Source organism: Anastrepha ludens, chromosome 6, assembly GCF_028408465.1.
Source record: "Anastrepha ludens isolate Willacy chromosome 6, idAnaLude1.1, whole genome shotgun sequence".
Lineage (NCBI taxonomy): Eukaryota > Metazoa > Arthropoda > Insecta > Diptera > Tephritidae > Anastrepha > Anastrepha ludens.
The window spans coordinates 65,689,014-65,703,175 of NC_071502.1; the positions used below are offsets into that span (position 1 = coordinate 65,689,014).

The 14,162-nt window shown below is 35.2% G+C and overlaps 1 protein-coding gene and 1 long non-coding RNA gene across 4 annotated transcripts; both read right to left on the reverse strand.

Moving 5' to 3' along the window:
- Positions 1-4,559: 4,559 nt before the first annotated feature.
- LOC128866090 (uncharacterized) lies at positions 4,560-5,390 on the reverse strand. 3 transcript variants are annotated; one of them, XR_008454916.1, is made up of 4 exons: positions 5,328-5,390; positions 5,165-5,244; positions 4,992-5,095; positions 4,560-4,922 (listed from the first exon to the last, which is right to left on the reverse strand). It is a non-coding gene; the product is annotated as an uncharacterized LOC128866090 (long non-coding RNA). The 3 variants fall into 3 exon arrangements; XR_008454917.1 differs by having other exon boundaries at positions 4,978-5,095; XR_008454915.1 differs by lacking the exon at positions 4,992-5,095.
- Positions 5,391-10,099: 4,709 nt separating this feature from the next.
- LOC128866091 (apolipoprotein D-like) lies at positions 10,100-11,245 on the reverse strand. Its single transcript, XM_054106589.1, has 5 exons — positions 11,173-11,245; positions 10,997-11,111; positions 10,797-10,927; positions 10,505-10,686; positions 10,100-10,431 (listed from the first exon to the last, which is right to left on the reverse strand). The coding sequence occupies exons 1-5, from the start codon at positions 11,178-11,180 to the stop codon at positions 10,304-10,306; spliced, it is 564 nt and encodes a 187-aa protein (XP_053962564.1). The 5' UTR covers positions 11,181-11,245; the 3' UTR covers positions 10,100-10,303.
- Positions 11,246-14,162: the final 2,917 nt, after the last annotated feature.

The following is a 14,162-nucleotide window of genomic DNA, read 5'->3' on the forward strand; positions in this document are numbered from 1 at the left end:
AAATTGCTTGGATAAAGCTTTCTTGCGCACTCATTTGAACGCGTACGAATTTTTGTCTTCAGTGACTCCCATTCAATTTGCTAAAACTCAAATTTTGTAAATAATATTCAAAGTTTCGCCCGAATCTTAAAACTTTAACTCTATTAACAAAAAAAGTAAGCCCCTTAGGACTAGTACTGCCTTCGGTAAAGTTAATTCTGGAAACCTTCTCTTTTATAACCCCTGGAGATGTTTCGTGTTGAGTTACCAGCGTTGGACAGTGTTATTCTTGAACCAAAAACCTTCCGATAATCACAAACATTTTTTTCATTATATTTTATAATAAAGATATGAAAAAAGTAGTATTTTTCTTAATAATTCTAAGGAAAATTTAATAAAAAAAAATTTTTTTTCACTCTATTAGTAACGTAAAAGAAAACTAAAATTTTAAATTTAGAATCCAGACCTAAAGTTTTTCAAAAGATGTGTATGAAAAATACATAAGAAAAATCCAAGAATGCATTTAAAACAACACCCGACCAAAGCCAAAAGTGTCGGGTAAACGCAACATCGCTACCATGAAAGCCGGCGAATCGCAATAACTGTGCAACTGCAATGTGGCGTGGAGCAGGAAACCAACATTTATAACAGTTGCACAAAATCAAAAGGTTCTGACTAGTCTTGGCTTCGTTTCTGGGTTCAAAGAACTTTGTTGGCCCACAGCTATGCCATTTGTGGCAGCCACCTTTTTGTGTGCACAATGATGCGACAGTGTCTGATATTTTTGTTGCTTTTGTTCGTTTCGCGCAACAAACAGGCATACCATCTTGCCTTGCGACTCTGCTGCAATTGTGTGTGTCGCTATGTTTCGTGGGCTTAGTATTTGCTTGTGTCGCATCTTACATGCGCTAATCTCAATGATCTTGTGCTTTTGCATGGCTTTTCTCTGGGTTGTTTTTTTCGTTATTTATTTTATTTATTTCTTTGCTATGTGCCTAATATTGCCACTATATGTCGCAGTTGGCATGCCGTAACAAGTTCAGCTTCTTCTTCTTATACTCGTACTTCAACTCCAGCTTTGTTTGCTTCCGCGTTTTTGTCCATTGAATTTGGGTTTGTAATTCTTGTCTGTTCCTTCAACTTCTGCCTGACTTTACATGGAGTTGTTCCAATGTCATGATCGCAGTGCGCGTTGTTTGCTTGACTTTGAATGCACTTTTAAAGTTCCAAATTTGTTTACATAAAATCGCACATACCATAAATTCATATGTGTGGGCATGAATAAATGTAGGTTCGTCTGTCGTACCTACTGTGAACTTCAAATATTGAAAAGCATTTTTGCTGATGTCACACCTCAGTCACTGATGCTTAGTCATCAGGTTAAAGGCGAGTTAAATGAGCTTTCGAAAAAATGTACACCGATTTCAAATAAGCTATTTTTGATTAAAATGATCACCCTAGTAGAGCAATGACTATTACATGCACTTTAATAAAGTATGGGTCCATTACGAGAAAAAATATCGATTTCCTAGCGGAAGAATTAGAATGAGTGCTCACATAACTAAGTCATTTTATCTTTTTAAAATATGCGTAATAGTTTTGGTATGATTTTGAAATTTGAATTCGCTTAAAAACCGTTTAGAGTTTTGAAAATTTGTTGTATACAATGTTTAGAATTATTTTCCATAGAACTTCCGAGCATGTGCTTTTTACGAAAGAAAATTCTCAAAATCGTTTGCAAAAAAAAAAAACTAAAATTGAATGGGCTATAAATCAGAAGTTTTAAATAGATTCTGATTAAGAAGTTGAAAAATTTGATGTAAAATAAATAAACAAATGATTGGCGGCAACACTTCTGTTGCCGAGCTCCTCCTCCTATCTGCGGCGTGCGTCTTGATGTTGTTCCACAAATGGAGGGACCTTCAGTTTTAAGCCGACTCCGAAAGGCACATTATTTATGTGGAGCTTTTTCATGACAGAAATTCACTTGGCGACCCTGACATTTTTTACACCGTTGGAAAACCTATGGGTGATAAAAGGTTTGAGTGTAGCACTTATTTTAGAAGAATGCTGGCACGTGTTTGTATTTAAAAATAAGTAATTTATTAAAAAACAAACATAGGTATTACAAATTCGGTATCAAGGTATAATAAAAAAAAATGATCCAGAACAATTTTTTCAATAGCGTTGCCATCTGAATTTTACTGCAATACCAACTTATCAAAACTTTATTTCAATATTATGATATAGTGTTCAAATGAAAGGTGTTTAAACGAGCTTTAATAAGAAAGTGTATTTTTAGAAAATAAGAAATTGAATTAAAAAGTATATGAATTGTAAAAATATATGGTAATACTATCCCGCAAAGCAATATGTTAAAAGTTCTTTACGGTTTTCTTTCTTTTTGATGCTATCTCTCTACTTTGTGATCCTTTCAGCAGCGGTATTACGCGCGAGTTTTCTCGTGATATGTAAAACTAAAAACTTAAATCTGAATTTTGTATTAAATTAAAATTGTGATTATTAATAAAGTAAATAATATTTAATATAGCCGGTTACATAGTTTTTTCTTTATAAATACCCTAACCGCCACATATTCATACATATAAAGATAGTTTCAATCCAATATAATATTTTTAAATAGCGCAGCAAGCTAGAAATGTGTTAAGAAGAATGAGTGAAGCTTTAGTATTAAGATGATGGAGAACGTTTTAATAAAAAAATATTTTATTTTATTTCTAAATTCAGAAGGTAATGCAATTTCCATATAATAAAGGGTTTTTCAATTGGCGCGGGTCGATTTTGGCGCCCTGTGGCAGCCATTTTGTTTTGGTGACATCTGTCAAATCTTTTGTTTATTATTTAGTTGCTTATGCCAAATCAACATGGCAAGTTACACGATTGAACAGCACGTTCAAATGATAAAACTTTATTATCAAAATGAGTGTTCGTTAACGCAAACGTTGCGCGCATTGCGCCCATTTTTCGGTAGACGTGGTGACCCTTCAAAGTCGACTCTTCAACGTTTGGTGGCCAAATTTGAGACGACTGGGTCAGTAAACAATCAGCCAACACCCGTATGTTCAAGGAACGCAAGATCAGCCGAGAACATTGCCGCGGTCCGTGAAAGTGTACGGCAGAACCCGAGGCAGTCTATTCCTCGCCGTGCACAAGAACTGGGCCTTTCGCAACCTTCAACTTGGCGAATTTTGCGTTGGGACTTGGGCCTACACCCGTACAAGATCCAACTGATCCAGGAGCTCAAAGTTGATGACCATAGACAACGTCGTTTGTTCGCTGACTGGGCTTTGAATCGTTTGGAAAAGAACCCCAGTTTTGGGCGAAAAATCATCTTTAGTGACGAGGCGCATTTTTGGATGAATGGCTGTGTTAACGAACAAAATTGCCGTATATGGGACGACACCAATCCCCACGAGGTTCACCAGGTGATAATGTATCCTCAAAAAGTTACCATTTGGTGTGGATTTTGGGCCGGCGGTGTCATTGGTCCGTACTTTTTTGAAAACGACGCTGGTGAGGCGGTCACCGTCAACAGCGAGCGCTACACAACGATGATAACCAATTTCTTATGGCCCATATTGAACCATATGGACCTAGACGACATGTGGTTCCAGCAGGAGGCGCTACGTGCCACACAGCAAACGCCACAGCAACATCTACCCGCCCTTATTGAAAAACCCTATATAAAATGTATTACTGCCTTTTGAAACATTACTAGGCGAAACCTACTATCGAAAAGAGAAACTCACGGCTTCGTCCTCACTCACGGCGACCTCTATTAAAACCGAAAAGTAGCAACTTTGCTTTAGTTGTATGTTATATTATGATATTATCCTGGTTCTGACTCTGGAGAGAGAAGCACAATTTTCTGAAATTATTTACTATATACTATGTATATGTACCTATGCTCAAAATAATAGAAATTTGATATTTTATTCAGTTTTCACTACGTTTCTGCATACTCAAACAATTTTCTAAAAATTCTGCTAAAACTTCCAAATGTAAAGTTTATCAATTTTCCCAAATTTTTTAAAAAGTTTGAAGCATTGATTTATTTGACATTTATTGAAGAATGAACTATACTTTTACAATAAATTAATCAGAATTCAAAAAGGAAAAAGAAATGTCAATGCTGTTCGAAATATCGCGTTTCTGTATACTAAATCATATTATTTTAATTTTATTTTTATAAGATTAGTGACCCAGCTGAACCTTATGAATGCTTCCAAAACACAAGTACAGTGTTCAAGTGTTGCTTTTTTCCCCCTGTCTCTGACAGAGTTTCGCAAAGTTCACTTTTAGGACAATACCTAGGTTTTTTAAATGCAGCTTTTTCATGGCAGAAATAATCTCGGAGGTTTGCCATTGCCCGCCGAGGGGCGAACACAATTAGAAAAAAGGTTTTATTAATTTTCGTGTTTTACGCAGATTCGAACCTACGTAGTCTCGTATCTCATTCAGCTACGGCGGCTGCCATGTGCGCAAAATATGAAAACTCTCATAAAAATCATCCATTAATCATGGGAAACTCATATCGAATATTTTGATTCACACCAGACTATTTATTTGATACTATATTTAACAAAAAGTTAGTTTTATCAATTCCAGATGTTAAGAATACATATGTTTTTTAGATTTCTGTAGTTTCAAGCCAATCCATTGCGGTTTTTAACATTTAGAAGGAATTACCATAAATTGCTGCTTAGAAAGTGCTTTGCTCTGTAAGAGTGAATGGCGTGAGATCAATACCATTGAAACTCATTCCTTTCTAGCTTTCGCGGACTCGCAGGAGTAAACAATTGCGTAGCTAACGAAATCGGTAGACACAATCCAATAGATTGGTAGCAAGGTTTTAGGAAGCCTGAAACTTTCCATTCGAAATCAGCGTGGCACTACCGGAGAGAATGGGTTTTTTGCCGGTCCTACGAAATAAAAGAAAAATTGAAATTAACGCACGGGAGGTGACATATTTTTTACATTGTATCTAGTACAGCGATTTCATTTTGACTTTTTCGCAGGAGTGATACTGTCACACACTTATTGTCGTTTTCGAAATCAACAGGGTACTGGAATATTCGTAAAAGGTGCCCATATACTGTATCGCAAATTGAAAATATTAATTTCTTAGTTTGACACATTAACACAACGGTGCACGTTTACTTACAGCCTTCACGTCGAAATTACTTTGTGCTGGAAGATCAACACAGACCGAAGAGGGTCAAGGCGATGATTGCAAGAATTGTCCTGTATTAGTATTAGTACAAGTTATTAGTTTAAATGTAAAGATTAGCTCTTTAGGTTTTCTTTAAGCATTTTTCGTTACTTACTTTTGTATGCTGTCTACTTTGGGTAGTTTACTGGTTGAAAATAAATTTTTGCTTGCACTGATTACTCGTTTTATACTCGAAGTAAGGAATTTATTTGAGTTATGTAGCCACGACTACTCTTACAGTGTTCAGGCATAGGTGATCGGTCACAATATGCATTGAGGTTTTTAAAATTTTTTTTTTTAATTGAGAATAATAACTGAGAAATAGATAAAAACTGAAAAAAAAATTAATAACACTAATTTTTTTGCATGCATACATATTTATTGGATTGTCTGATCTTATTGTGGGCTGTGCGTATTTTATATTACACTTCGTTAAATATTGTACTTTAAAAAGAAATTGTAAACTTGTTCAAAAGGAGTCGATGCCCCTTCTAAAATTTTGTTTTTATTTATTTCTTAAATATTTTACATAGATTCACATAGATCATACTTTTAGCAACATAATTTGTTCCCCTTTAATGAAATATTCGGTAACTGAAGAATAATCACTTGTAACTAATATTTTTCTTTAACATATTCTTTATGCTAATTTTATTCGAAATAAGGTTTTACTTTGGGTCTTAAGCAAGTCTTTTGTTTGATGATCATACTGGAATTATTCAAAAATGACATTATACCCTTCTTCTTATCGAATTAATATAATTAATTTTCCTCAAGTATTACACTGTGCAATTGCTTATCTATTAACCTTATCTATTTTACTCGTTTCGAGTGCATGAAGGCATTTGTAACATCACGATTTGTCGTGGTTTAATTTCGTTCGCCTAATCGTGTGATTTTTCGCATATCGTGTGTTGTAAAGCAATAAAATTCAGAAAAATAAATAACTCAGGATTGTGCAAAAGTTTATCAACTTTGCAAATTAAAGAAGTTCTTTATATGTTCAAAAATACTATAAGTTCTATAAGTAAATTTTGGCTAGTGGTATGTGGCTGGTGGTATGTCTCCAATGCTTTACCTCTCCAATTCTACGAAATTGGATAATTCGGAGAAATTTTTATCGCCAAGCTCTCTTATTTACCTTCAATATCAATTTAGAGAAATCAGAATTGAAAGATTATTATCGTGAGTGAAATAGCTGAAAAATATTCTCATCGATTCCGATCTGAAGTCAGCTTCACGTCAACTCAACGGCTAAAGATAACGCTAAACAAGCTGCAGGTCTCGAATTTTGTGGGCATTGCTTCAAGTCCTGTTTGTAGCAGCTGTCTGGTGGAGGACGTGGACTCATCTCAGCACCTTCTCCTCAGCTGCTCGGTTCTCGCCGATTCAGACATCTTGGCTCTCACTTTTGTGCCACATCTGCGAATATAGCAGATTTGTGTACCTGGTAAATTTCATCAGTCGGTTGCAGCGATGAACCCAATAGTAATTAAACACCGTCTCCTCGTTATATTAGATTTAGATTAGGATTAGAGATCCAAGATCGCCTCTTCCGTTGCCCCTTTGTTCTGTTCTACTCGTTTTATTTTAATCTCTATGGTACCACAATGGACGAATTTCATTCTTTCTACAAGAGAGCTCTTATATGGGCAGCCATTTAACCTAACATAACTTACTTCAAGTTTAGATCGGCATGTTACGAGGTTGTGAACGGTAGCTCTGAATTATATCAGGAAACGGCGTCTCAACACTACCAAGTTTAGCTAATTTTAGACGAAAGAGTGAAGGAGTTTGTGGTCTTTTTACTGCGTCAGATGATCTGTAGCCATTAATAAAATATTCAAAGAGGATATTTCAGACTGCAAGATCAAAAGTGCGAGATGGTAAATGCCTGAGACGTAAATTGTGCTCTGCAATAATTGTTTGTGGTAGAGCTTCTATACAAAAAATCATTTGCAACGCTTTTATAATTTAAATTGTTGAAGTATTTTCCATTTTAATGATAAATGTGCTCGCTGAAAGAGTCAACACAAATTAAACACATGTGGTTTTGGAAGGACCTGTGAAATCGAAGTGTATTCTCCCCAACTATTGCACATGTAAAAAACTCTTTAAGTTGATATAATTTATAACTGCTACATGATGAATATGTTGAACAATGGATAACTCCTTCGATATCGACCTTAACAGTGAGATATTTACCCCCATTTCTTTCGTAGAGATAATTAAAACCCTTACGTAGGAGTTATCTTGGAAATACAACTTGATTGAATTCAGTTTGAATAATATAACAATTTTAATAATGGTAAAACCAAAGCGGTTATGAGAATAAAGTAAGGTTCATATTTCCTCTGACAAATTCAGAGTTATTCTGACATGGAAGACGTGAAACTGCGTTTTCGTATAATTTTGTACTTTTATATAGAATGAACACTGTCGCACGATTATGCTTGAACATAATAACATACATATATACAAAATCAAAAATTTTGTATGCTTTTTGTCATTCACAGATGTAAAATCATTTATTATTCGCCTTTGTGCACGCAACAACTCAGACTGCCTGCCATTACCGACAAAATCGGTGCTTTTTTGGTACTGAGAGATGTAGCGTATTGGGGGAAAACATTTTAAAAGTGTAATTACGACTCAGAAAGGACAGTGTTTATGCAATAGGTGATTTTCTAATGATGGTAAACAGGGCGAATTTCTGCCCTCCGTCGTTTTTGCTCTAATAATAAATAATAATCTAATAATATTGGGTATGGGAATAAGTCTCCGCCCTCGTAAAAGATGTATCGCTGCTGATACTATTTTTGTGTCCGCTCTAGTAATGTACCGGTAATGTGAGGTCTTGATCACAGTAGTTAAGACTCGTGTGAAGCGTAAATATCCTTTTTTATCTGACGTCAAAAATGTCAAATGCCATGCTTCGTTATTTGCTTTTTAAGAAAAGTGCAGCGGAAACGTATCTTATATTGATCAATATTTACGGTAATCACACTGCATCAAATAAAGCTTGTGAAAAGTGGTTTCGACGCTTCCAAAGAGTCAAATGCCGATTTTCAGTATATTGTTTCATAAGTACCACAAAAATTTTCGAAATCAATTTTTTCAAAAATTGTAATTGTTGCACAGGTCTCTAGCAATAATTTGGCTTTTACAGATTGAAAAAATATCAATTAGTCGACGAGTTATAGCCAAAAAACCATATAAACAATTTTGCTCCGATTTCGAACTTCGAAGGCCGATTAAAAAAAAATTCGAACTAACATAAAAAAACGGCGCGATACGGGTCTTCTAATTTCGCCTCTATTTTCACCCGCCACTCTCAGAATGGACCTAATTTTTGCTAACCTGAATTTGTTGCACAGTGTTATTGCATGAAGACGCATGTAAAACCCTTCATGATATGTCTAAAGAAAGGACGGAAACTTATTCCCACACCCACTTGTAGTGTACCAGGACTGATCTTCTGCTATTCACAATACATTCATCAGATGTGCCATGCCTTAGCCATTTACCCTTAGTACTAAGACTGGGGGAAATAAAATAATGTATTAAGTGATATATACTTAGGTATATCATGCATATTAAGGTAGCGTGGTAGTATGTGAAAATATATATCACCGATTTTTATTTTTGTAATTGCAGAACTAACATAGAGGAAGCATAATTTAAATAATAAAACCTGACACAACTTATCCCCCAGAATACAAGCTCGTCCCTGAAAGCCACTTGACGTCACCAAATACATTAATAACACTAAATAGCTTTATAAATTATTTTAGAATGCTATGAAAATGCTTTGGAGTTGACCTTCCTGAAGATTTGCTAAATGCCATTAAAAAAATTTTACTCCATCCTATTACATATCATCATCAACATCATCACCGATATCACAACTACAGTTCTCCACTCCGATCGATTTCTGCGACGTCTTTCCAGTTCGTTAACCCAATTTTCTACAAGTGGGCTGTGAGCTCCTCAATCCAGGGTTTGCTTGGTCTCTCTCGACCTCTCCGTCCAACCACTTACCTATGGAAAGCTATACTGGCTGCATCTGATCGTTGACTTTTTATAATATTACATATTAATAATCATGTTAAGTATTTAAAATAACCTTTGGGATCGATATAAAGGTTTTATGAAAAGTTAGCTTTTGAACGAAAGGTTACGCTCGGCAAACTTTTTTTCACGAAGATTCGACACGAAGAGCTTTTATAAGTGCACAAAATTAGCAGATTGACTTCTTTAAACCTTCATTGTATCTTCGAAAGTACCACTCGGACAGACGATTCAATGAGTAAACGATTTTATTACAGAGGAATTTCAGATATCACCAGGCGTTCCTAGCTCAACGCTATATCATTTGTTTACATCCTTGCAGACGATACCGCAATTAGGTAGTGCAACAGTTGCCCAACAGAGGCATCAACAATTTTTCAAAACCACTTTAAGCTTTTAGAGGAGTGGCTGTGGGACTGGCGAGTTAAAACGATAAGAAAAATTGTAAAAATGTGTACCTTAATGTTGTGTACCTTAAAATACTTTTGGGCAAACTCCTTATCTGGAAAGGATGCATTCCTGCCTGAAAACTTTAAATTTACATTGATTAATTGACCAGCAGTTAGAAGCAGTGACATGAGGGCAATATCCAAATTTAGCCACCTCACCAATAATATAATTTTTTATTCAACGAGAATATCATATACCCTAATTTTAAGAAAAGAGTATACAAAAATATATAGCAAATATAATCAAATCAAACTTCAATTTATCAAGATAGAACTCACTCACAGTCGAAGTGTTTTTATAAATTCAGAATTTTGCAAAATAGCGTCGACTGTCCAGTCCAGCAGTACTTAAAATGCGAAATTTATGTTGAAAATATCAGGGAATGTTTTATTTGATATTATAAGAAATATTATACAATGCGTGCCAATTACTTTTATTTGGCATACACAATTTATTTAAGTTAACTGACAGAGAGATTTTAAATTGAATACGCCACTTATTCACAATTTAAAGCTCGTTCCTTCAGTTAGGGGTTTTCAGCTTATGGGAGCAAATATTCGGAACTGCTGCTTAGCAATTGCTTTGATCCGTTACAATCAATTTACTCAAAGAAACGCCGTTTTCAGTCAAAACTCTTTTAGCTTTCGAAATAATTTCGGCAGAGGGTGCCCGTGTGCGGGATAAGATCCAAGCAAAGACTGTGGGAAACAAGTGAAATAAAATTGAGAAATACAAGTTTGTACACTATAGTTAATTTTGAAATCTACTAACTACTATGTGAGTTGGCGTCAGATGGCTGGCAGGAGTAAACAACACTGTAATTATCGTAATCGGTAGACAAAACCCAGTAGTTGGAGATGACACTAGAGGGAGCGCTTTGCGGGAAGGTAACCTTCAGCTTAGCATTCTCAACGACCACGGCAGAACCGGCAGTGGAACTGGGTTTGTTGGTACTGAAAGGAAAAAAAAAATAAAAAGAAATCAAGTTGACATTCACACCCGGAAGAGAACACTTTTTATCTAAGAAGTACGAGTACATAAGGATTTTGTTTACATTACTTACATCGTATTAATCCCGCTATTCACCATGTCCACTCCACCGTCCCTCCTCAACGTTAATTGCCCTTGTATACACCTACGATTAGCCTCAAAGAAAGCGGGATACTTGGAATATTCGTACCAAATCCCCATATACTATACCGCATATTGAAAATATGAATTTCTTAGTTTGATGCATTAACACAACCGCGCAATTTTACTTACAGCCAACACGTTGAAATTACTTTGTACCCGCACATTGGTTGGGCAGGCACCATCAAATTTGACTTGCGCATTAGCGAAACCGAAGAGGGCCAATGCGATGATTGCAAGAACTGTCCTACATTAAAGCAAGTTAATAGTTTAAATTTAAGTCTCCTTAAAAATTTTCTATTACTTACTTTTGCATGTCGTCTACTTTGTGTAGTTTACTGGTTGAAACTAATGTTTTGCCTGCACTGACTACTCGTTTTATACTCGTAGTACAGAATTTATTTAAGTTTCGTAGCCACGACTACCCGTACAGTGCTTAAAATTTTATTTTAATTGAGAATTGAAATTATACCGAACAATAGTTGAAAAATAGATAAAAAAAACATTAAGAATACTATTGTACTTTTATTAATACTTTAATACGGTAACCCTCTTCAAAAGCATTTCGTACTAATATTTTTCAACGTTTTCTTTATGCTTACAATACAATATCTGCACCGTTTTTACGCTTTTGTCTACTTTTTTAGACTAAATAAGGTATGTGAAATAAGATTTTGGTTTGGTATCTTAAAAATCTTTTGTGCGATGAACTTTGGTAGAATTTTCTTTCTTCATTTTTCCAATTTTGTTTGATACACATAGTGTGATCTTTACTTATACTTCGCATTGAATTTATTGAATAATTTTCAAAAAATATTAAAAATATTTGCAGGTGGTCTATCATTCTAAAACGAGTCAACTTTAATATAATTGATTTTCTTCATTTTTTGCATTGTGAAATTCACTGATCTATTTTACTATTTATGAGTACTCGGAGCTCACGATTTGTCGTGATTTAAGTTCGTTCGCCTGATTGTGTAGTTTTTTGCATATCGTGTGTTGTAAAGAAATAAAAATCAGATAAATATATATGTAATTTAGTAACTTTGCTAATTAAGAAAGTTCTTTGTTTGTTGAAAAATACCTGGCCAATACCAAATCTGGCCTTTTATCACCTGGTTCTAGTTTTGCAATGACTTTTCTTTAGAGTACATCTTACAATTCCTATTGTCTTCGTGGGGGGGGAGGTGATTGGTGTTAGGTCACATTCGCTTTCCCTATTCAAATCTGTTAAATTGAATAATTCACCGATATTTTTTTTGCCCAGCTCTCATATTTCCCTTCAATATCAAATTCGAGGAATTAGAACTAAAAGATAATTACCGCACCGGATATAGCTCAAGAATATTCCTACAGATTCCGATGTTACATATATTAATATATAAATTAGCCCTTTTAGTTTACCAGTTTTAAATCCAATAAATATAACAGTTTTCGATCTACTTTTTTATGAAATTTTCTAATATGTGAAATAGAGTCATCGATGAAAGATACATCACCAATCTCCTCTGCCGCTATCACGGCTTAATTAACAATTGAATTGCCTCTGTCCTCTCAATTGAGTTTTGATTTCTCCAGCTTCTTTATTTGTTTCATACTCCGGGAAGCTCTACGTCAACCTTAAATTCAGGCTACCGCACCACTGTAGTGTTTTGCAATCGGAGGTAGCCACAACCAAAGAAGCAGTGGATTGGTTGCTTACTTCTGTACCTACTGTGAGGAAGTTAAACATTTACCCCGACAGCCAAGCGGCAATAGAGCCATGGAATCGTTGTTGGTGCGTTCGAAAAAAATGTGTTCTCTCCCGACTGCATTCGAATACTTCGATATTAAGCATTGCGGCAATCTGCTGACCTGATGAGATAGCTATACAGGAGACCCACGAATTTGTTTCCCAGCTGAATGAAAGGATTGGTGTTCCTGAAAATCTGTGGTCCGCTTCTAGAAAGATGGGCTTCGCGTTAACTCAGCGGGAGCTGGGTACACTGCAATTTTTCTAAACTTTTGGATATGGTATTTTCCAATTGTCTCTGTACACTTTTTTGACCTTGGTACTCAACTTTGCTCTCATAAATGTACATGTTTTACCACTATCATATAATCTCTGCATTAGTATTAGTATTGCGATTTGGAATATATTTCTCGTCGGTTTCGTCTGTGTGAATAATAATCTTTATAATTAGCACCACCGGGAATTCCACTGGTTCGAATTGTGTGCTTGATCAAACGCTGAAAAATTGTAGGTTCGCTTGCTACATGCAATGCTAAGTGCTGACATTGGTAAAGACCTGATCTCATTGTTTTTTATAAATCTATAGCTCATTATCTAACTTCTTGAGACACATTTTACTTGATTCTCTAGGACGGTAGAGACAGGAACAGAACATACTGAAACCCTAGGTGGAGTTAACATGAAAGAATGCATTATTGGCCCTCACTCCAATTTGTCTACCGTCATTTATATTAAATATGATAGAATAGGTAGTAGGCAAACAGGTCCATATCGAAGCAGATACACCATAACTTACATCTGATAATAACTCAGATGAAGCCAGAAATAGGGCTCTAGTAATGGAAGGAATAATAATACTTTCGCTTAGTGGATAGGCAATATGCTAAGTACGAGAAAGGTAGGTAAAGAGATACTAAATATGATACATCCAAAGGGTACTCGCAAGGTGGTAAATGGTGTAGTATATGAACTCCTGATGGATTAAGACAGGAATGTTTTATCATTTGAGATAAAAATGCAAGGATAAGTTAAGAGTCTTAAGTATAATATTTCACCAAAACTTATTATGGAAGACATGCATAGAGCGGATGGCATGAAAGGTCATAAGAGTATTCATGACAGAATTGACTCAACTGTAGAGTACTCGTAATAGAGTGGAGTATAGTTAGAAGCAATGATATGAGCGGATTTTTCCAATTTAGCCCCCTCATCAATCATATAATCTTCTATTCAACGAGAATATCAAGCTATTGTTGTGAAAAAGTATACAAAACCCTGATAGTCTACGAATATTCGATTGAAAGTGTTTCCGTAAGTGTATAAGTGAAATGAAATATTTTCGATCATCATGCTTACTTGGCTTTGAGGTGGTGGCAACAGGTATTCATTTAATTTAGCTAATTTGGTTTTTGTTTTGTGATGCCTTTGAAGTGCCAATTATAGTATTAAGTATTTATTTATTATTCGAATATTAGGCTTGATCTTATTATTGATTTTGCATAAATATAACTTTGCAGAGTTCTTATACGTGGGTATAATGCATCTGTGACTATTGTATAACAAAAC

Bases quoted from the DNA above. Each gene is read 5' to 3' on its own strand.
- LOC128866091 (XM_054106589.1), bottom strand. The intron at 10,928-10,996 runs GTAAGTAAAATT...TATGCGGTATAG, and splicing joins GTAATTTCAACGTGTTGGCT to TATATGGGGATTTGGTACGA. The intron at 10,687-10,796 runs GTAAGTAATGTA...TTTTCCTTTCAG, and splicing joins AATAGCGGGATTAATACGAT to TACCAACAAACCCAGTTCCA.